The 24201-nt window shown below is 43.0% G+C and overlaps 1 protein-coding gene across 1 annotated transcript; it reads right to left on the bottom strand.

The window, feature by feature from the left end:
- Positions 1 to 9668: 9668 nt before the first annotated feature.
- UBE2B (ubiquitin conjugating enzyme E2 B) lies at positions 9669 to 21049 on the bottom strand. Its single transcript, XM_014597667.3, has 6 exons — positions 20912 to 21049; positions 17346 to 17426; positions 16603 to 16628; positions 14708 to 14797; positions 11617 to 11705; positions 9669 to 11068 (listed from the first exon to the last, which is right to left on the bottom strand). The coding sequence occupies exons 1-6, from the start codon at positions 20953 to 20955 to the stop codon at positions 10940 to 10942; spliced, it is 459 nt and encodes a 152-aa protein (XP_014453153.1). The 5' UTR covers positions 20956 to 21049; the 3' UTR covers positions 9669 to 10939.
- Positions 21050 to 24201: the final 3152 nt, after the last annotated feature.

The following is a 24201-nucleotide window of genomic DNA, read 5'->3' as shown; positions in this document are numbered from 1 at the left end:
CTGTATGATCAACAGTAAAACAGTTAAATTATTAGTGTAATTGCCAGTGCCAGTTATATAAGTGAGATGATTCAAACCTCTTAGTCTTTACCAGTGCCTTACAAATAAATATTAGTTAATAAAGCACCTCAGACATTTCAGGACCTTGGAGAAGATGAGCATCAGAGCTGGAAATGGAACCAGGGTGCTTGAATCTCAGCTGTCTGTTCTAAACCTACTGACATCACAGAAGAAATACGCAGTATCATCCTATAACGCTTCATCAAGGTAGCACTATAAATGAAAGCCGTATTAACGTAGACCAGGACATGTTCCACTCTGCAGCATAGCAAGCCTTGGGGTTTTGCAAGTACAGCTCTTTCCATGAAGAAGGGGTTAAGACTTGAAAAGCATCAGATCATCATCTTTCTATGGTTTTCAAGAATCTGACTAGTGTTAAAACAACTGGGGAGGAGGAGCTGACTGCAATGAAACGATTGCAGCCTAAAGCTAAATAGAGAACAATTCTAGTCAGCAGTAAGGAAGCATTTACTTATTTCAAGCCTCCTGCAAAGGAAATGAGGCTAACTTTCTCTGTCCCAGCTCCCCCCGCCCCAGTAAAGCTTTCCCAGGCCCTCTTTATGGTCCTTACGAATGTCAAATACTGCAGGGCTCAGCTGGGGGTAGTAATAAATAGTAGGTTTGGTTTATTAAGATTTACTAGAGTAGCAAGAACACTTTGAATAATTTGAATTTGAGCTCCCAACTTCTGCTCATGAGACGGGACCATAGGGACAATAAAAGGAAAATCCATAAGAAATATATAGCAGAGAATTGCTGCCCTGGCCAATTGGAAACCACTCTTGGATGAAATATTGAGCTGTAAAACATGTTTAAAGTGGAGGCAAAACCACCCGCTGAAACAGCATAGACTGCATTCTTTACTTCTAAATTAGTTTATTGCAGTTTATTTACAAGAGCTTCTGTACCTATTAACTAGAGCTGATTTTCAGCCCCTCAGCTCTGCCTTGGCAGCAGTTCTTGTTCCATTTGTTATTGTCTCTTTTAAAACTAGGCAGAAAGCAAAAGCTTAAAGTCACATAAAGTAACAGACTTCTTTTCCCTACTCGCACCTTTATTGATGGTGGCTTTTTTTTGGATTATTATTATTTTTAACAGGGCAGTTTTAAATGCCTGAATTGTGCTTAAGAGAAAATCCTATAAAGGAACTGCCACATGTAAATGTTTTAGAAAGGTCCATGTGGACCACTGATCATATCACCTTAAACTGTATGTAGCATTTACTTCTACAAAAGGGACTGAAAGGGACCTGGAAAGGTCAAGTAATCTCTCCTCCTGCCGCCAGCAGGATCAGCTCTTTCTAAACCAGTGGTCCTCAACTTTTTTGGACTCAAGTTTGTCTATCCCAACTACACAGCTGGTCCAATAAAAGATATCACCCACCCACCAAAAAAGCCTTGCTTCTCACAAAGTTGGTACAGCAAGGTTAGAACAGTAAATGATGTGGGGAAGCAGAACAAGTGAAGGATCATCATTCTACATCCCTCTCCAACCATGACTCTTGGAACATATAGAAATATCCAAGCCACAGTAATAATAGATGTCCTAGAAATTCTGAAATAATAGGACCAGCATGGTCTAATTAGGAAAGTGAGGAGAGATGGTAACTTTAGCTATAGGTAGTGGTTAGAGCAGAAAATGTGGAAGGAGTCTCATTGTACCAGCTGACCAGAAGCTAGAAGTGCTATTACTTGAGCCAGGAAGAACTCCCCTCCCTGCTTTAAAATAAATCATGCCACATGAGATTAAATGGTGGACACCTGTCTGTCTTCCTTTTTTATTTCTCTCAACTATTTGAACACTTATTTCCATTTCCTACAAGCGGTGCTTATCTATTCTCAGCAGCTGACCCATCCCTCCACTCAGTGGTTATCTGGACTGGATGTATCCAGCCTCTGTGCCGGGCTCTGCCAGGGCCAGTGTCACCTCCTCCCCAGCTTGACTGAGGAGAGACTAGCCCAAAAAGAGGGCAAGACTTTATGCAAGCAGGTGGCCTCAGGTATCCCTTTCCTCACAACAGAAATAGATTCACCCTGCTCTCTACTACAGAAACTCCAAAGTAATTTCAATTACCTATTGCCTACATTAAATCCAGCTGGGAACTGGCCACTTTCCTAAAGGCAAGGGATCACCTCTCAGTGGTGTCAATGGCAAAAATACTAAGACCCATTTCTGCTGTCAATGTGAAAGTTCCTACAGTGACACTTGGATTTCTGTATTTCAGCCCATAAGTACTGCTTGCATTTATGTAGTCTGACCTTAACACAACATGTTTGTGGAGAAGTCAAAAGAAATAAAGCAGCTGTTTGTGTAAGGTATTTGTGATGGGCTAGCACAGAATCCAATTTCTGTATATTGGTCTCTTGTTGACATTGCCTCTTAAATCAACCACCTGGGTTACCAAGACAATCAACAACTCATTTAAGCCATGGACTGTATCAAGAAGTGCTGGGTATGGCAAATTCAAAATATTCCCGTTATTCAAATCTTTTAATAGTTTAACATAAGAGCACATATTTATCAAGTGCTGGACATGCTTAGATTTAGTCTAAACCTGTGACTACAGTGGAAAATAGCATTGATACATTACTCATCTAAATAGCTCTTGCAGTATTGTAATAGAAAATATTTTTTAAAAGATACAACGTGACTACTGTCAGTTTTAGGCACTTGTTTTCTAATACCCCTGTCATGTGCCCAGTTCTCTAGAAACAGTACACAGGTATCATCATTCCCCCCGCCACTTCCACTCCCCAAACAAGTGATTAACACGTCTGTTCTAGCCTTTTATCCACAAGTAACTTTACTTGATCCAAAAGAGGAAAAGACCCAGCTGGTTCAGTTAAGTATAGGCTGTACTATGAACAATATCCTCTCACATTAGTATCTTTTTAAGGCACTGACTTAACCACTACCCATGTATTTCCCCAGAACAAACTGAAGATTACTGTATTTACTTGAATATAAGATGAGGTTGTCCCATTCCCCCCGTCCCTCCCCAAATCAGCATGGGAAAAAAAGCCCCTCATATTTGTATGTGAGCAAACCCTTCCCTCCCAGCCCAATTAAATACATTGGCTATTATTAAACTGCTGCCAGAAGCAGAATGTGCACAAATCATGGAATCCAGTTGTGAAGTGGACTGAATGCAGCCCATGCTGAGTATGCTCGTATGGCCCATATTGGACAAACACACTGATGGGAACCTACTGCAAGGCTAGGTTAGTGCAGCCCATCTGAATAAGATATATTGCGCATTGTACTCAGACCTGCTCAGCACCAACTCTTTTTCAAGTCATGGTGAACCACTATGTCAAACACATTGACTGCCTCTTCACTCCCACAGCTGAGTAGTGCCTTACTTTCCCATTTCCAATTATTCCTCTCTCTTCACCAGCCTTAAATGTCTAGTAAACATCACAGAATCATAGAAAATGAAGGTTGAAAGGGATCTCAGGAAGTCATCTGGTCCAACCTCCTGCTCAAAGCAGGACCATCCCCAACCGTTTATCATCCCAGCCAAGGCTGGGCAGTTCCTGCACCAATGTGCAGGGCTCTGGCTCCACTCCTAGCTACTTTCCACCCACTCTCCCTGCCCAGCCGTATCAGGCAGCCGAGTGGGTGGAAAGCAACTGGGAGTTTCAGCCAGGAAGCTCCTCCCCCAGCATGCAGGGCTCTGGCTCCAGTACCTAGCTGCCTTCCACCCACTCAGCCACCCACACTGGGTGGACGGCAGCCAAGAGCTGATGCCAGAGACCCATGTGCTAAGGCAGAAGCTGCACAGCTGAAGTTTCCTCCTCACCTGGAGTGACACAGCAGGAACAGGAGGAGCTGCTGCTGGAGGTGAGGAGAGTCAAACAGCACCCAGGCAGCTGCAGCCATGAGAAGCAGCCCTGCCAAAAGATGTGTACACTGATCAGGGCTGGGCCAGTGGGCACAGGTTGGAGCACAGCAGTGTGGGCTACCCAAGACAGGGCTTAGCCTCTTGCAAAGTGCCATGGGGGCAGCTGTGGACACCATCTGGGTGAGCTCTGCTGCACACACCCCCATCCCCCTTCCCCCTAGTTGGTTCCCAAGACCTAGCACCCTGGAAGCACCCTGCCACCCCCTCACCCACAGGGCAGGGGTGTGCACTGAGTGGATCGCAGCTCTGTCCTAGGATCTCACGCTGTCACCACCCCATGACTCTACCCCATGATCCCAGCCTCACCTGCCCATCCCACTCCTGAAGACTGCTCCCTGCCCACCTGTGGCCACATCCCACATAAGTTTTTGCGAGTTGTTGCAGGGGGACAGGGCATTGCTGACCTGGCCCACCTCAACTCATCAAAACCCTCTATGTGGCCCCTGGGTCTAAACATAGTACTCCAGATGTGGCCTCCCCAGTGCCAAATACTGGAGAACAATCACTTGCCTTCACCTGCTGGTAAAGCTCCTATTAAAACACAGCCCTATATGCCATTAGCCTTCTTTGCAACAAGGGCACACTGTTGGCTCACATTCAGTTTCTTGTCCATTGTAATCCCCAGGTCCTTTTCTGCAGAGCTGTTGCTTAGCCAGTCAGTTCCCAGCCCGTACCAATGTATGAGATTGTTCAGTCCTAAGTGCAGGACTTTGCATTTGTCCTTACCAAATTTGGTATTTCTTTTGATCCAATCCTCCATTTTGTCTAGGTTTCTCTGAATCCTAGCTCTACCGTACAGTGTATCTACTACTCCCCCAATTTGTCATCCACAAACTTGCTGAGGGTGCACTCCATCCCATCTTCCAGATCACTGATGTAGACCATGAACAAAACTGGCCTCAAGACTGACCTCTGGGGCACTCTACTTGATACTGGCTGCCAACTAGACATCGAGCCACCGATTACTACCCTTTGAGCCCAACAATCCAGCCAATTTTCTGCCCACCTTACAGTCCATTCATCCAACCCAGACATCCTCAGCTTGCCTGTGAGAATGTTGTGGGAGACCATATCCAAAGCCTTGCTAAAGTCAAGGTATACCAACTGCTCTCCCTGCATCCAGAGCCAGTCACTTCATCATAGAAGGTAATCAGGTTGGTCAGGCACAACTTGCCCTTGGTGAATCCATGCTGACTATTCCTCATCACCTTCTTCTTCTCCCTTAGAAATGGATTCCTTGAGGATCTACTCTATGACTTTTCCAGGGACTGAGGTGAGACTGACCAGTCTGTAATTCCCCAGATACTTCTTTGCTTTCTTGAAGATGGGCACTATATTTCTCTTTTTCCAATCATCCCACTTGGCCTCAGTGTTCAAAGTCAGCAACTCAGTCTCATCGGCCAACTCCCAGAGCACTTTTGGGAGCATCACATCCAGCCCCATGAACTTCTATCTGTCCAGCTTTTCTAAATAATCCATAACCTGTTATTTTACCACTGTCAGCTGCTTGCCTCTTTCCCAAATTGTGCTGCTAGGTGCAGCAATCTGGGAGCTGACTCTGCCTGTGAATACTGAGGTAGAAAAAGGCAGAGTACTTCAGTAAGTGACCCACACTTCCCCTAATCTTCCTCTTGTTGCTAACACAGCAAACTTCTACATAGCCGAGGGGCTCTATTGTCCCCCCACCCAAGCCGGTCGCATGTGATATTGTGGCCCCACTCTCCATAGGGCAGAGACAGACCAGGCAGCCTTGTGCCTCATGTGAATATACATTTTTGGAGGGTCCCAGGACTTGTGGCAAGAACAACTGGTTCCAGTCACTAGTGGGGGGGCTAATTAGCCGCCACAAAGGATCCACACGTACTGAGCAGTGCTGAGCTATGGCATTGCTGTTGCTTCAAACACTTGACTCTGCTGGGGCCCAGCCCAATTAACTATATAAGTCATGAGCTTTTTGGCTCTGGACTATTACCATGCAATTTGCAGAAGGTGGTACAAGTGGTGTTCAGAGAGTGTGTTCATGGAGTACCTGAACTGAAATTTGCAGCAGTCAGAGCTAGGACCACAGTTAGACTCACAGAAATCTCTTTTTCCCCTCTGCAGTTTCTGCCCTCTTCTCTCCCCTCCCCATTTACAGTCACATGTAGCTCACTTCTACACTGGCTTTGGGGATGGAGCAGAGCCTGAGCAGGGTGTGACAGTAAACAGGAGCACGAAGACTGCAAGGGAAAGAAGGTAGGGTGGGTGGGTGGGCAGAGGGCAAGTGGGGCACCTGACCCCATAGCCACTATTTCCCCATGTGCAGCAGCAGTAGGGGATGAATTCAAGACAACACTCTAATGATTAATTCTACACCTGGAAAATTGATAAATCTGTTGCAATTCTCCATGTATAGAATCTTATTATGAGGGGGGAGGGAGGGGTCTTATATTCAGGGTTATTGTATATTAAAGTAAATATGGTACTTTGCTTTCTTACTTCACCGTTAAAGAGCAGATTTATAATACTCCTTATAATGCTGTGCTGTTTAGAGCAATAACCTGGCAAAATTTCACTACAGAAATGCCTTTTAAGTATCTGTCAGCAAATACAAATGTTCTTTTAGACAGCCCATGCCTGCTATTTGTATTACAATTGTACCCATGGTCCCACTGTGCCAGGCCTTGTATAAACAAGTAACAAAGTCAGCCCCAGCCCTGACATACATGCAATTTAATATAAAATGAGAAAAGGCAGATGCAATGGAGAGAGGAACATGAATTATCATTAAAAACATCAGTTCATGTGAGAAGTGGCAATCAAAGCAAACCAGCTGTTTAACCAGTCAAGTGTTTTTACAGTCATCCCAACAGAGATCTTAAATGGGAATAATGAGGTGGCTTTCCTTAACCATACTATATCAATAAACTCTATTTATAATCTATTGAGTTAGAGGAGAAAAAGAAAATTCCTGTCTCAAGATATTTAACAGTAAGTTATTCTCATATACACCATAACTGACCAAACAAAACAAGGTTTTACACCAGGAGTGGCCAATTATTTGGGCCAGTGGGCCACATAGGCAGTTTTGAGGTGCTGTCACAGGCCAGTCAGTGCCCCATCTCCCTCCCGCAAGAGCCTGGAGCCCACATGCCCCATGGCTCCTCCCCACCACTGGTGCCCAGGAGCAGTTGAATACATAGCCCTGGCCCTGGTCTATCCTAGACTCATCCCAGCTGGAGTGGACCAGCTCAGGACCAGCTGGGACCCACGCACAGAGCCCTGACCTGCCCAGGACCACCCCACCCACAATGAGCAGCAGTAGCAATGGTTGGGCAGAAGCTGTTGCCAAGTGTGAGGGAAAAGTGGCCACATCCCCCTTGCCACTGCTGGGCCCTTTCTGCTGTTGCCACCTGAAGCCCACACCCAGGCTGCCCTGTGGCTCCTCGCCACTACCACTGCCACCCTGCTCTGCAGCCCAGAGGCAGTGCTGGTGGCAGTGGTGACGACAGCAGTGACAGCAGCAAAGAGCTGCAGGGCAGCCCAGACACGGGCTCTGGGTGACTGCAGCAAAAAGGTCCCAGCAGCAGCAAAGGCGAGGTGCCTGCTTTCCCCCGCCATGCCCAACAGCAGTTTTTGCACAGCCACCGCTGCTACTCATCGTGGGTGGAGCATCTGGAGCAGCCTGGGGCTTTGTGCACAGCCTGGGGCTTTGTGCATGGGCCCCAGCTGGTCCACTCTGGGGCAAAACAAGCCGAGGCCAGAGCTGTGCATGCAGGTCCCCACTCATCTCCATGAGGTTGAGGCTGGCAGTGACAGCAGCTGGAAGGAGCCACTGTCACCTGGGCTGTCTAGAAATAGAGCCCAGCTGCAGAGCTGCCCCAGCCCCACTGTGCGCCCAGGGGCTACAGGATGCACCATGGGCCAGATGTTGCCTGGAGCAGGCAGGACCGAGGAACCCACCCCAGGCTAGATCCAGCCCATGGGCAATATTTTGCCCACCCCTGTTCTACACTGAACTTGATGGCAGTTCTCCAAAACAAAAAATGCTTTGAGCTACTGTCTTGTAATATACTATGTGCACTTTTGTGTGTTAGAGGTGGAGGGCATTAGTGGTTTTCATGGTCTCCATAACCCAAAGCTCTATGTGGGAGACTGCATACCCCCAATGTAAGGAATCAGTGACCAGCAGTTGCTTGCTCTCACCGACTCGAGAGATTATTCTGATAATCTGACTTCTTCCTGTCCTTCGAACATTACAGTATTTATCATTCTGTGAAGGCAAAAAGAACAGGAAAAAGAAAAGATTTTTTCAGTCTTCCCAGAAAATGTACACACTTAACCTGGTTGAATGCTCCCTGGTGCATGAGTCACTCTTCCTTACTAAAGCTCATTTGATACACGAGACACCTCAGGCACTTAAAGAGACGCCCCCCCCCCCCCCCCCAAGCATCTGTATAAAAGCCCTTAGAAAACAGCACCTTTACTGTTAATCTTGGAAATGTAAAGCCTAACAGTAGCTCCATTTAAATGTTTAATTTTTTTTTTTTTTAACCAACCGGTGAATTCCATCCTTAGACTTTTCCTCAAAATAGTGCAAATGAAATACTTAAAGAATTATGAAACTGATTCCATGAATGTCATAAAAGATAAGCATATGAGTCCTACCACTTTATGATGATTTTTCAAATAATCTTAAAGTGTTCAAAATGATACCAGAATAGATCAAAGGATAAATACTGGCTTTAAAATATAAAAAGATTGTTGCTTACTGAATACACTATTCTAAAAACCTGCATACAGTCTTTTTGGTGTAGCAGCTCCTGCTAGTGCAGCACTGATATTCCAATCAGTTCTGCAATCTGATGTCGATACACCTAGAAATTACATAACCACGCGCAGTTATGACACAGTGAATATGAATTCACTGCATTAGCAGTGATAAGCCTGCTTTTATATGCCATTAATTCATATAATATAAAATCTCTTAAGGCCAGATCCTGTTCCACCAATTAAGCTCTATGCAGTCCTATTCAATCCTGCCAGAGTTCCTGAAAAAAGCATTAAAATGCATCTACTTTGTAATGTGCCTCAGATTCAGCTATGAAAAGCCCACCTTTTGCATTAGTGGTTTTCTAGGGACTCAGCACAGTGGAATAAGCTTGCATTCTGATACTTAGCAGGTGGAACAGGATATGTCCAATAGTACCTAACTTTGGCCAAATGCTACTTGCTGTTTTCCAGGGGAATACTAAAGCAGCATTTTGACATATACTTTTCTTTCTTTGTAGTACTCGTTTGTACAGGTTTAAACAATTCCTCTTTTAAACAGAGTTTGGAAAAGTCAAAGTGCAGCCACCTTTGACAGAACTGTTTCTTACATATTTTCAATGTCTACATAGTTTTACAATAAGAAGGTTTTACCAATAGAAAACCATCACAGCTGCAGGAGAGTCTGTAGAATTATACTCTGGCATATGCATCCTCAGCAGATTTGTTAACTAAAACTGGAAATGCAAGTGGTCATGAATTATATTTGTGAAATCCCATTAGAGTTTCTGGGGTTGTAGGCAAGCATGTAATGCAAGGTGAAATTTGAAGACAAGAAGTGATCACGCTGATGTCACTGGGAAATAAAACAAAAACATGTGAAAGCTATTAAAGCAGATATGATAATATATTACCCAGCCTGCCTTTCAGATTGCAAGGAGACGTTACCACACCATTAATGAAGGGGGAAAGTGGGGGGACCCCCCCATTACATTCCTCATTTTAATAATAAACTAAGAAACAAACATGCAAATTGACAAATCTCTCCCCCCATCAAAATAAAATTTCATAAAATAATCTGCAGACACTTTTTCTTCAGAAATTTGTTTCCCAAGAGGAACAGGTAAGAACCTCATTGCTTTACTGTTTCCCCCCCCACCCAAGCTAAACTAAAAAAAAAAATATTTTTTTTTTTAAATTATAACAACAACCAGCGATACATAAAGATTAGGTAATGCTTTTCAATCCCTATGGAAGAAGGATTGTGATAAAAATATCCTATTGTTTTACTCTGCCTAAAATCTCATGTATAAATTCATCAGAAAAATATGAACTATCAGAGGCACTCAGAAATTGCACTATAGGTATGCTTACTTGTTGTATAATCAACTTATTAAATCATTAATACCTTCCCTGAAAATGACAAATTATCAAAATCTTAATCTAATAAACCTCTCACTGGCAAGAGAAAGATAGCGCCAGGTGATCCAAGTGCTGTTTGTACCTCTGCTACTGATTTACAGTAACTACTGGCACGTTATTGTATCTGCGCCTTGGTTTCCCCATCAAAATAGGGGGTGATAAATACTTTCTTACCTCATACAAGTGAGGAGATTTACAGGAACAATTTAAGCCTAGATTAGATAGGCATGTCTCCACTGAAGACAAATGTTAAGCATCATGGCAAAAATCTTCTGAACATTTGTAAAGTGCATGGTGTCAGCATGTATTGAAAGAAAAATCTAAGGCTAAAACTGAACCTTTGAAAGAGATACAGAAAGTGACAGAACATCTTGCACTGAGGTTATGTATTTAACAGTTTTACATGTAATATTTATATATAAAAACTTTAAGTGCTTTTCTCCACTTTAAAAATCTAAAGAATTCAAAAATAAGGCATTCAATATTTGAAAAAGTACAGATTTACAAAATGCGTATATTCTGTCATGAAAACTGCACACCAACATTATACACTTGGAAAAAAATACAAACAGGATATATTACAAATTTATGTAGCAATAACTTAGTTCATACCATGCAATAAAAAGTATGTTAATCAAGATACACAAGCTTTTAAAGTTTCTAAACTGGAGGGCTTAATTTTTTGCAAACAATTTGTATGCAAATTCTTAGAACTTGTGGCACTTAATTTCTGGTAGCCTTTCTATTCAGAGTTAAATTGTACACAATGATTATGAGGATGAAGATTAACAAAGTAGCCATCTATTAGGAATCATTCCAGCTTTGTTCAACAATAGCTGAAACTCTTTTTTCATATTCGCGTTTGTTTTCCTGATAAAGTTGTGCTGCCTGACTGTTTGCAGGACTGTTTGGATTAGGTTCATCAAGCAGAGACTGTGAATGGGGGAAAAAAAAGAAATAAAAACAAAATCAGATATTTGGACCAATGTCATAGAAAATATCATTATGAAAAAACAAAACTAGCCACTAGGGGGAAAACAGGATAGTTTGTACTGTAACAAATTCAAGACTAATTTTATTCAATCCAATTAGCTGGACTGCAATAATACTGACTGAAAATTTCATAAACTTAGGCTTTGAAATATAATAGCTAAAAACTTTCACATGCAAGTTCTATTACAAACATTTACATTCAATATCACATTTGAAATAGTTGCCAATAAAGGAATCCAAATCTGTAACTATCTTCCTACATAAATTCCCTACAACGATTATTTTTGTTACGTAGAAATATAACAACAGGCTATACTTAGTTCAGAAACTAACAGTCTTTAAAAGGAGCTAAAAAGCTTCCAATTTACTTTTCAACAACTTGGACTACAGTACATTGGCATGGAATATTGCTAACTATGTCACTGAATCCACTGTTCTGTGGCAGAAAGTCATCATACTTTACTTGCAATAAAAAGTTAAAAAATTACCTGAATTGAAGTTAAAATAGAAGAAACATCGTATGTTGGACTCCAGCGATTCTGAAGAATATCTAAACATATGCTACCATCCGCATAAACTGTAATCAGAGCATAGGAATTGTTTAAAAATCCTGCCACTTTATTTATAGCTGGTTGTGCTGAAATACTGCATGAATAAATACACTTTTAGAGTATGGCAATTCAGTTCATGCTTAATTTAGCACTTTAGGAAACGTAATAAAGGCAGATAATATTTTTTTATGGGGACAATTTCTATAACAGGCTCTAACACCAGTTTTACATGGGGAGATGCAGAACTGAAGGCAAAAAAGCACTTAAAATATGATCCTTGGTTAGAATGCTAGCCTGAGACTGGGGAGACCTGGATTCAACTCTGATTCACTTGCCTGGTCCTAGGAAGCCCCTTACATCAAGATCCAGGGGACAAAGACCTGGGTACCTAGAACTGTCCAAGTCTAAAACTGCACACCAAAAAACTCTGTTCAGTGGTCTGAAAATTCTCCATGTGCTCTCAGTTCTGCTTTGCACCTGTTCAGAACTGTCTTGGTCTGAACAGACAGGAACCCAAATCCCAGGCTAAGCCCCTTGGCCAGATCAACCCAGCGGGTGTGATCCAAGTATGCCTCACAAAACCCAATACCATGGAGTTCAGAACAAAACACTGCACTCAGGGCACTTTTATTGTACAGCACAACCAGGTTGTGGAGGAGCCTCTCTCATGTGCTAGCATGGGGATTAAAGCCATGAAGTGATCCTGCTTCTAGGCCCTCCTCAGTTTGAGTGGATCCAAACCCCTATCACTCACATCCCAGGAGAATGCCCTAACCAGCAGGTTATAAACTAAGCCAAGACACTCCACCTGCACATCTTTCTCTTGAACCTGTGCTACTGAGCAGAAGAGAAAACAAATTTCAGAGGCCACAAAGAGAGCAAGCCCGAGAGAGCAGGATCACACAGTCTTGTGGTTAGGGCCTTCCGTAGGGGCAGGTGAGAGTCCTGACATCTCGTTACAGACTGTTCATACGTTTTGCATTAAACAGTCAAAGAATCAAAAGCAGATATAATCCTGACACTAATAAAAGAGGGCTAAACTACCACAGTTTACCTTCTACTTAGTTCAGGATAAGAACAAGCACATGGCCAATTTCCCCAGAGCAGCTGACATACTGCGAGTGTGTGGCTCCTTTCAAAGCCATGCGATGTATTCATTTGTCTATCCCCTCAGACTCTGAAGTTCCAGGGAAGGGCAGGAATTCAGAAACACTTCTATGCTTAGCTCTTCCTACTGGCTACTTCCAGGCAGCTCCCCATACACCATGTGTTGTTTTCTGGATTGCCCTTCTGCCAAATCTAACTCTCCCTCAGGCACTATATTGGGAGCTTAGGCATTTCTCTCTGTGCTTTGGATTCTGCTTGTGCTGCCTAATTTGAAGACACTCAAGTCCTTCCTTAGATCTGTCAGTGTCTCTATGCCTCAGGTTCTCATTTAAAAAATGTGGATAACAGTACTTCACAACAATACCTCTGTGAAGAAGGATAAACTACATTAAAAAAGATGTGAAGCACTCAAAGACAACCCTAATAGGGGGCATATAAAAAATACCTAAAAATGAGAAAGAAAGCGAGACAGGCATTGGAAGGTCTAGCTCTGAGATGGAAAACAACAAGTGAGCAGCCTGCTTTCCCAGATGTGAACTTGGGCTGGAAAGCTTCTATTTCTCATGCCCAGTGAGGTGGAACGATCAGCCCTGTGCTACTTCTGCTACATAACTGAATGAAAGTTGATAGGATCCTAGTGATCTTTACTCAGTGCTTGCCCAGCGGGAACAAGCAGCATTTGAGAGCAGCAGGCTGCTTCATAAGGAGTAAGGAAGAAGCTCATCAACCCTCCTCTATACTCGCATAGATAGCAACAGAGAAACTCGTGTCACGTCTTTGGGAACATTGCTGGAGAAGCACTAACAACCCAATCCTGCTTAGGAAAAAAAAATCAATGGCAAAATTCACATTAACTTGAACAGATGCAGAATTAGGCTATATAAGCAAGGATAAAAACTGTGAAAGGAGGAAATGACAGCAGGAAGGGAACCTTAAGTGAAGCAGAAATGCAGTGTTCACAGATCAAATAGTTAGGTATAGGGTATAAATTCAGTCTGAATTCAGCTCCTTGTATTGTAGCAGTTGTGCATTTGGTCTTTAGGACACCCTCATTCTAGAGCATGGGTGCTCCACCTCCAGCCCACAGGCCAGATCCAGCCCATACAGCTGTCATCTTGCTTACAGGTCTCCCCAAGGATCCAAAAATTTGACAGCCAGGGAGTGGTAGCAGCATTAATTGCACCTGCTGCCAAATTCCCAGACCCAGATGTGGTCCTGTGCGCCAGACTGCACCAGTTTGCGCTGGGGCTGGCACACAGGGGTCACTCTGCTACTGGACCCAATGCATAGGGTTGGGCCAGCACACTGTGGCAGGCCAGCATACACAGCCAGATCCAACATGAAGGGCTGGGCCAGTGTGCTGGACAGCACTTGCAGACCAATCCTATGCTAGATGAGGCCTGCAGACTAACCATGCACTGTGGGCTCCAGCCAATGTTCTAGAGGGTCTACCATGGAGGTGAGGAGCTGGGCCAGAAAAATAAGTATGGAAATAGAGACTCCTAAGTGATCTCCATAAATAAATACTTAAAAATAAGAGGGCTATGAAAAAGATGCAGAAGGAAACAGTTAATTGTAGCAAAAAATTGACCGCTGAAAGAAACAAAAATAAAACCTCTAGTGAAGATAGGAACTTCCCACGAAATCTATGCTGCTTGTAACAGAACAGGGTATCAGTCTTCATTTTCTCACTGGCTTGCATTTGAGTTAGCTACATACACCGATTACAGAATTCAAGGATAACTTATTCTAGATAGAAATTATGATGCAAAGAAAGTCATCTCTTTTTGACTGAGCACTTGATAAACTTAATGTCAAATTTAGGAAAAAGAGATGTTAAGTGCTGCTGAGTTTTCACAGGATGTATAATCACACTACAATACTTAGTATTTGTTATGGCCAAGTAAGCATTAATACTCACCATTTGGATGAAACATTTTTGATAAAAACCTAACAGTTGGAGGCTTATTTGGATATTCTTCTGAGAATTCTATTACTAGTTTAAAGGTCCCTGTCCAAAAAAGCAAACATATAATCATATAACTGTAATGGTAATTAAAAAAAACCAAAACCCTTCATGAACACATGACAAATTAACTGATGTGCTCTATGACTAAAGCCAATGTCTCTTCTTACCCCTCCAAAAATAAAGTCAGACTCAATGTTTATTTATATTTCAAGCACTAATAAAACAGCAATACTACTATGGATAAAAACATCAGCATCTACATAAGAATTTAGAAGACCAATGAATATGCAGAAAAGGAACTAGAATCTCACTTTGGTTATCCAATCATCTTAACTTAAATGCAGACCTTTTGCAGGATTTTCAGTGTAATTACCAGATACTTGAGAAGTAATACTGTTTCAGATAACTGTATGTGACGAATTAGTTAAAAAGAAGTGAGCTAAGTTGCATTCTAATTTATGGTACAATTCAGTCATGATTTCCACATGGTTTCTATCTTGCCAATTTTTAGGGCTCCATGGATCAGAAGTTAAGAGGCCTTTCTCCTCCTGGATAAAAGACTTCCAAAGCAGACAACTTTGAAAGGAGAAACTGTTGAATTTTTGTTTAGAAGTTATTCAACATCTTAAAAACCACCACAACCATCACCGTGCTCTAATTATTCAGTATCTCTCCAGTAGGACTGACCTCCCCCAGGCTTTGGTCACTGAAATATATGGGAATTTTGTCTGAGAAAAGACTGTAGTCTGAACTCAGTACAAAAAGCTGAATTTTCACATAATATGTGGTTCCAACTTATGACTGATTAATTCCATATACTTAGTTTGGACCCATGAACAAAGCTTAAAATAAGTCTTGAGAAATATGATAATCAATTAAGCCCACCCCCAGGTCTACCAGGGTGGGGCGAGAAAAATCAAGCAAGATATTTTCTCATTTCCAGGGAAGCTGAATAGCCCCTACCCACTCCCTTTCTTATTCCCCTTTCATTGCAGATCACTGCAATAATGAGGAATTGTTAATACAGAAGTTCTGATGCCTCCCTTTCTGCATGTCCAGTAGTTATTACACTTACTTGCTTTCATCTTTATCTAAAATGTTTCCCACTAAGAATTCATCTGCATAGAAAAAGAAAATCAAGATTCCCACTTGCTCTTAGTGAAAGGAAAGAGAGAAGAATCAAAATCTAACTACTAAGCCAGACGTGACCATAAAAGCATAAAAGTCTCAGCTAGTTGTAGGAGATATGAAAATATCTGATGGTATTGGATAGCATCCGATAACATCTCCTGCAGCAGGAACCAACCTTTTTGGCGGGTATACTGCCAGTTAAGCCCCACAAGCTCCAGTGCCTCTCTGATGTCCTTCCCCTGCCTAATCTGCTGGTCTACTTTCTGCTCCCTGCCCAAATCTCCTGCTCTTTCTGCTCCCTGCCCCTCCCTAATCTGCTTGCATGCCCCACACAAAGGCTGCCTGTGCCACTTGTGGCACAAGTACTGCAGATTGGCCACCCCTGTCCTACTGAATGTTTCAATTTCTCTATGTATAAGCAGATCTCACTTCAAAATGTTCAGTTAGCTGTGGGTTACTGTGGCAACAAGAGTGCTCCAATCAAAAGACCATAATCTCTTTAAAACAGCAAGCCCTCTCTTTCACTTACAGTTTTTGCTTGCTTTCTGCTTTTTCTGACTCATAACTAAATTTTGTGGCTATCATAATTAAATAGCCCATGTATAGGCAATGTATGTACCTTTCTTCAAAACAAATATAATATTCACGTTGTACATATCTACATACATCTACAACTGAGGAAGGGGAATAGGAACGGCAAAAAATTAGTTACTTACCATCCTCAAATGGGGTACCTTCCGGCCTAAAAATTGAAGAAAAAAATGTTTCTATTAAAATGAATTCGTCTACTTATTCATATACCCCAACCTTCCAGGTACACCAGTCAAAATGGAAAAAAGCCAAACAAGTACAATCCTATACAATGCACAGGTTCAGATTAAAATTAATGGGTAAATCCAAATTCACAAAATACTTGAATTTATGACAAGATACTGAGTCGATTCTGACTCTGCGGGATAGCTAATGTATCTAGATAAAAGTTGCATCCAGAGAATTATATTGGGGGGGGGGGGGGGGTGGGGGTGGTACGTGGAAATTGGCTTGGTCCCTGCTAACATATCTAGATTTCCTGGTTAAGTGGAACAGAATTATTACATGCTTCTTTAGGAGAATCCTGCCTTTTCTAGAACTTCTACTAGACCCTTCACATAAGTTCAATGGTATTCACTATTCATGGGCACAAAATCTGACCACCTAAAAAAAATATATATATATTTTACTTCAAAAACTACAACAGGAGAAAAACTTATTTAACTGTGCCTCTCTGAAGGGGGAGTGAATACATACAAAACAGCATACATGCTAGTTTTCCCCTTAGTTTCTGTAACTTACTTTTACTTAATCTATGAACACATAAGTGTCTCAAAAGTTTTCAAAGAATCATTTATTATCTTTTTAAACCTGTATTTAGCCCTTAAGCATTATCATTTGTACAATGAGTAGGAAGAAAAGCACATACCCAAATATAACTGCATTCCACTGCATTATGTTATTCTCAGATGGTGCACCACTGACACCCACAGGAGGGTCTTCTTGCAATCTAAAAATTAAAAAAAAATAGTGGTAAGATACTTGTTAAAAAGTCACACACACACAATCTGGTAATAGTTAGAAAGACATACACGTGTGTGCGCGTCTAGAGTTTGCACTGATCTGCTGAATTCTCTAATCCTAAAAGAACATGGAATGCAGAGTTTAAGGTTATATGTACATTAAATGTTCCAAAGACAGAAGCAGATTTTCTGTTCAAATATTTTGTTACAATAAGACAGACCAACAGAAAAAAAAAAAAAAAAAGAGAGAAGCATAGCATGCGTTTCTGCATGCGTTTCTCCATCAAATAAGAGCAGTTATGAAACACCTTGTACATCTGGGTTTTACATTCTGTACGTCAAACGATGAAATAATGAACATTCAGAATCACTCCTGCTGGCTGCAGCAGCGAAAACAAAATGATTTATAACCACAAATTGACACACTGAAACTGCAACTATTGCGGAAACCAACCAATACTATCTATAGTATGCACGTACTGGAAGCTACAAGAACGTAGACAAGATGGTGCGTGGGGTCTGGCTAAATTCTGAACATTCAAAATCAAAACAATTTTGGCCAGCAGGACGATTGCTCTAAGAGGTAAACAGAAACATCGCTGTACTGTTTTCTTCATTCCTTCTTAGCCTGAAAACACTGTGCTTTAAAGGAGTCATAGAAGCATCTTAACTTATTTAGACACACACACACCCACGTACGTTCTGGATTAGTAAGAATGCATCAATTTCCTAGTGGAAAACATGGTACCAAAGAAGTATTGTATATGAAGTGGGAGTTTAGAGACCAAGACCTTTGCCCTAGGACTGTATAAATCCCTGGATTAATACAGATGTTGTACTACCCTGTTGGTACTATGCCTTCTCCAACATACTTGCATACAACCTGAAATCTGAAGCACTTCCAAAACAAACCAAACAGCCAAACTTGCTTCACCATAGCACTAAGAAATGTATTGTATTTAAGGAAACCCAAGCACTAAGGGGATAGGCCAAGAAACAGATTTTGATTTGATATTCTGTTGTACATCAGAAGTCAGGATAAATCCCCAATTGGTTCCCTCACCACCACTTCAGGTCCACAAGAGGGATCATGTTTTAGAATGACATATTAGCAAGGACGCTGACCATCAAGCACCAATATTGCCGCTAAGGCAAACTAGCAGCAGGGAGTTCTCTGCCCGAGATTCACAGCGTCCTTCCCAACCTGTATTTAAGCATCCTTGTTTTCTGACCTTTCACAATTTACACAGTTCAATATCAACAGATCATACCCACCACTTTGGGGAACAGTTTCTTCCTACCGGAAAAACCAGATTGCCTGCCAGTATCAAAGCCTAAGCAGCAAACTTAAGTGCTGTTCTGAGATAGCTTTGGTTCTTAAATCAGGACAAAGCTCCCCCCATACTATGCTGTGGGAACATCTTTAACTACAGAGAATTTATGGCCTGAACTGGAAGCTTAACTTGCCTGAACAGAGCCTAGAGATATTTAAGAGCTAGCGATAATGTGGTATTTATAGCATCCGTATTCCTTTTCTAAGAGCTGTAATTAGTATTTTTCTAATTTTATTCAAAGGAACTAAAGAACGGTCAGCCTTCCAATAATCTGTCAAGTTCTTCTCTCATCACCACCACACAACCACAATAAACACAGCAGAGTTCACAGCAAAACATGCAACCTGAATGCTGTTACTTTTAGACTGAAGTAATTGTTAGTAACAAACTAAACGCATTTCCTTTCCCCCTAATGTTAAGAGACTGACATTTTAAAAGAAACATGAGCTCAGCCTGGAGGTACAAGATGGTTAGGTTAGATAAATGCACACTCATTCTGTGCTTCAGTGCATCTATTTAGAGTATTTATTTACTTACTTATCCACCTCCGATGTTAACAACAGAATCAGTGTCTCCAAAAGCAATTCTTATCCATTAGTGCCATAAGTAGTCAGGTTTTTTTATATTCATTGTGACCCACCATTAGGAACAGGATTTAGATGTCCTTTTTTGCTTTAAAAGGAACTACACGATGTTATGTTTGCATTATACAATACCTGGGAAGACTGCTGACAGGTAACTAACTTCTAAACCTCAACTCAATTCCTAACATTTTAGTTGCATATCAAACTTTTAACATTGCTATATATTATGTATACATATATAGCCCATGTCAACTGTTTACTTACACATTTGCAGATACTGCAATAAAATACAGTGACCACTAATAAAGTGGCACTACTGAAACCAAGTCATCTCCAGTGATTTAGGCCAACTCCTTTTAAAGAGAACAAGAGTTTTGCCTCCAATAATTTAGGCCAACTCCTTTTAAAGAGAACAAGAGTTTTGCCTCCAATAATTTAGGCCAACTCCTTTTAAAGAGAACAAGAGTTTTGCCTGAGTAAGGGACACACTTTGCTGGGGTTATTTGACCCCAGTTGTCTTTCCTGTCCAGAGCAAGGGGGCTGGACCCGATGCTCTCACGAAGTCCCTTCCAGCCCTCAACTTCTGTACATCTGTGTGAATGTCTCAGTGCCTTCAACTCACACAGAGCTGACAAAAACCACACAACGTGGACGGCGTAACAAAGACCTTCCACACCATACCTATATATTTACGTCAAGTGGGATAATTCAAGGCATTCCCATTACAAAAAAAGAGACTATCAATGACCCCCACGCTCACTGCAACACAAAAATAAGGTGCTCTATGACGGGGATCCGCCTGCACGCAAAACACACCGCGTTGTGTCCAAAGTTTCCAAGTCCAGAAGCACGGCAGTCGCCGCCGTTACTACTACATTTACCATCGCTGCCGTGTACCTCGACCACGTGCAGGACAGTTTGGACAGGCACAACCCTGCGGGGGCCGGACGGGATCCGACTTCTCCCAGCCCGACTCCTCTGGGAGAAGCGAGTCCTGGAGAAGCCGGGTTGGGAGGGACCATTTAAAAGGCATTTGAGTGTTTATCTGGCTAAGCATCCAGGTGGCAGCTGTGTTGGTCTGGAGGAAAAGGCAATCAAGGACTCGTAGCAGAGAGGATCTCTTTTATTAAACCAACGAGATTTTTGCTAAATAAATAAATAAGTAAATAAAAAGTGTGATCCCCGGGGCTGGACTCAATCTCACGAGGTCCCGTCCGGCCCCCAATGTCTATGAACAACCTCCTTTCTCAACCTGTGGGTCAAGCCCCAAAAAGGGGGGTGCGAGGGTATCGGGAAGGGTGGCAAACCGACTTGGAAAAGGGGGGGAAGCGCGGGCTTTTCCCTCGCGGCGGCCCCACACCCCGGGGGCAGGAGCGAGGGGTGCTGGGTCTTGTCCTGAAAGGCTGGATCCAGCCCAACCCCCACCCGAGGCAGCAGCATCCCCATCCCCGTGCCAAGCGGCCCGCACAGCCCGGGGCCGACCCCCGCGGGGGAAGCAGGGCCCGGCGCCCCCTTGCAGCAACCCCAGGGCCAGAGCCCTTCACGGACACCCACCTCTTGAAGTCTCTCATGAGGCGCCGCCTGGCCGGGGTGGACATGTTCCTCCGCCCGCCCGCCGCCGGCCCGTCCCGCGAGCTCCGCCGTAACCCGCCGCCGCCGCCGCCGCGCAAACAAGCCCGCAATGGCGTCTCCCTCCGCGCGGGGGGCGGGGCGAAATGTACCACTGCCGCGGGAGCCGGGGGGTAGCGGAATGTACTACTGCCGCCACAGACACCGGGCAGCGGGCGGGGGAGGTTCTGGGAGCGCGCTCGGGATGCACCATTGGGCCTGGCCGCGGAGGGGGGCAGAGGAGAACACCCCCGTGCGTGTCGCTTGGGCTGCGCCGTGTTTGGTTCCTTCCTCCCAGCCGGCTGCGCCGGGGGGTCCGCACGCGCGGTGCAAACCCGGCCGCGATGACAACCGGCAGAAACCTCCAGGGTCGCAGCCGCGGGGCGGAGAATGAGCGTGTGCTCGCACTAAGTTGTGAGCAGAAGACTGCATGCCCTTTCCATTTTTATTGCCAATTGTAAGGAGCCTTTTTCAGGTCTTTTTTTTTTTTTTTTAAATCAAGACCTGAAAAATCTCACGCATCCAGGCTCGGGGTTTTAGACACCCCCTCACCTCAAGATTCAAAGTTGCAGAAGTTGGCAGCTCCCTGCCTGATGGCTTCCCCGCCCCGCATCCTTGCTTATGTCCTTGCAGAGATGCATCGGGCCCTTCATTCGTGTAACTCCTGCAGCAGTGTTTGTGGGGCGTGCAATAGCGGCTGGTGGGGGTTTCCCGGATGAGCGACGCTAAGCTAATTAATGCTAGGCTGAGCTTGGTACAAGCCTGTAAGTGATTCTGCTCTAATGCATCTACCATGAGAGAGAATTCCCCCTGCACCAGTTTCTGTTGTTTCAGGAAGCAATTTAGCTCCCTATTGTTAAGTATTATGTAGGGGGGAGGGGGGGAGGTTATTTTATTCTTTTACTTGCTTCCATAAGTAAGTAGGGCTGGCATTGTACTATATGAACACAAAGCAACTGAAGATCTCTGTCCTGCAAGCTTTTCTACACCTGCTAAAGCATGCCAAGTACACGCACTTAGACCCATTATCCTACAGCCCTGAAACCACTAACCCCTTGATTTAGGCACTGACATAAGGGATCGCAGAATCGGCCCTGATACAAAACAAGTTTTTCAAAAATCGGAGTAAGAAAACACAGACCCATGTAAGTGAAATCAAGCCCACTTTCAATCCTGGAGAACTATTCCTCACACTAATAGGAGCCAACGCTCGTTGCCGTACAAGCTTTCAGAACACCCTTCTCCCACCGCGCGCGCACTTCACATTCCTTTGCTGTCTGTTTCCCTCCTCTCCAAGCTGTTTGTATTAAGTGCAAGCTCTGAATTCTTCAGGAAAAGGGCTGTGTTCTCGAAAGCCATGTACAAGTCTGGCCCTGCTAAGTACTTAGTTAGTTTAACTGTATTGTGACTTGACTGCATTAATGTTACACGTCGGAGCTGTTCTCCTGCTGCTGCTGCTGCTGCACAATTTAAGAGCTCTCACTCCAGAAGTACAGTTCTCTGCTCTTTAAGGAACCTATCTGCCATTAATCTAACAACATACCCAGAATCTGTTCACACCCTTCTTTTGCAATTCATTGGATAGACAGTCTTTTTTTAAAGAAGGGAAAAGGGAAGCCACACACAAAACACCCAAATCATTCTAATCCAACCACTGCTTTGCACCTAACCAAGGGTCTTCCTTGCCAAAGGCCCACCCCATTAAGACTTCCTTAGTCACTACCCCAGGAACATTTCACCTTCCTACAACCAACTGTATATCTTCTTTCCCAACTAAGCTTTTATTTCTACAGCACGGGTGGGCTGAAGGCAGCCCACCAGGCCATTCTATCTGGCCTGTGGGGCCCCTAAAAAATTTAGAAAATGAATGTTTATCTGGCCCTGGCTGCCTGTCACGTGGCCCTTGATGGATTGCCAAAACTCAGTAAGCGGCCCTCCGCCCAAAATAATTGCCCGCCCCTGTAGACTAGGGAATCAGGCATTTTTCCCAGCTGAACCTGATAATTCCCTCTACAGGGGCAAATACGTATTCTTAAAAAAAAGCTCAGCCTCAAACAACTGATCCTTAAAAGGACAGACTACCCTTCTACAGAAACCTTCAAAGCAGGAGCAGTGTATAGATTATGATACGAGGTGTATTTGGTAGCTGTGTTGATCTGAGACAAAAAGAAATACAAAAACCTAAAACTCTTGGTTCCAAAATGATACCTTTTATTAGATCAACTTAGAAATGACACAAAAAAAAAAAATCCTTTCCGTTGGTTTAATAAAAGGTATCATTTTGGAACCAAGAGATCTAGATTTTTGTGTAGCTTATGATATGACACATAGCTGAGCCATTTTGGTTGCATACAGCAGAGGGCAGCGTTACCCTTCCATACAAACTTGTTCATGTCAAGGTTATACAGTAATTTGTCCAAAAGAATGGATCTGTCGCATGCATTTTTACTCAAAAGATTTTTTTTTTCAATCTTATTCAGGGGTTAAAGAAACATTTCAATTAATTTAGTATATTGGGAAAATAAAAACAAGGGTCTGTAAACTTTATTTCAGGAAGTCTGATGTAGCATTCTTAAACTGGATTATATGAAATTTATTTTTTTTTACATCCAATTAAAAGAATTCATGGTTAAGTTTGAAGTTCAGTCACAACTTCAGCACTAAAAGAGAGGCCAGCCCTCTCTGTGGTTTGTGGTTTCTCGTGTCATTCTCTTGCTAGGAAGATTACCCAAGATCTCACTGTAGGAGGTAATTGTTTTATGTCTGCTGGTGATTGTTTGTTTACTGGCAAATGATGTTATCACTATAGTTACCCCCTGCTTTCACTATGGGAATAATTATTTTCGATTCATCATGAAATAATGCATTACAGCAGCTGACAAAGATATGACATCGGATGCATTTCACATACTTCATAGCATCTGACAAAGTAGGTTTTTGTCTATGAAAGCTCATTTTTCTCTGAACCAGTTAGTCTTTAAGGTGCCACCCTGCCCTGCCTTCTGTCTGACTTCTGACTCACCTGGCTAACCACCTCTATTCCAGTTTGAAAAACTTTTCTAATGACTTTTTTTTCTTACAGTGTCATCCCTACAAGATAATTGATTTTTTTCATTCAAGAAGTCTGAAGAATAACGTAATGGTCTATGGCTATGCCCCATTAGCCCCAGCCTTCTGCCACCTATGATGGCAGCTGAAATGAAATAAAAACTGGCAAATTTTGGACAGCGTCATTC

This window comes from Alligator mississippiensis, chromosome 9 (genome assembly GCF_030867095.1).
Source record: "Alligator mississippiensis isolate rAllMis1 chromosome 9, rAllMis1, whole genome shotgun sequence".
In the NCBI taxonomy this organism is placed as follows: Eukaryota; Metazoa; Chordata; order Crocodylia; family Alligatoridae; genus Alligator; species Alligator mississippiensis.
Note: the sequence above shows the minus strand (reverse complement) of the source record. Positions and strands in the feature narration are given on the sequence as shown.

Excerpts from the sequence above, each read along its gene's own strand:
- UBE2B (XM_014597667.3), bottom strand. The coding sequence starts at position 20,955 with ATGTCCACCCCGGCCAGGCGGCGCCTCATGAGAGACTTCAAGAG. Across the intron at positions 17,427-20,911 it reads CTCATGAGAGACTTCAAGAG|ATTGCAAGAAGACCCTCCTG; the intron begins GTGGGTGTCCGT and ends TTTAATTTTTAG. Across the intron at positions 11,706-14,707 it reads AAAAATGTTTCATCCAAATG|TTTATGCGGATGGTAGCATA; the intron begins GTGAGTATTAAT and ends CTCTGATTACAG.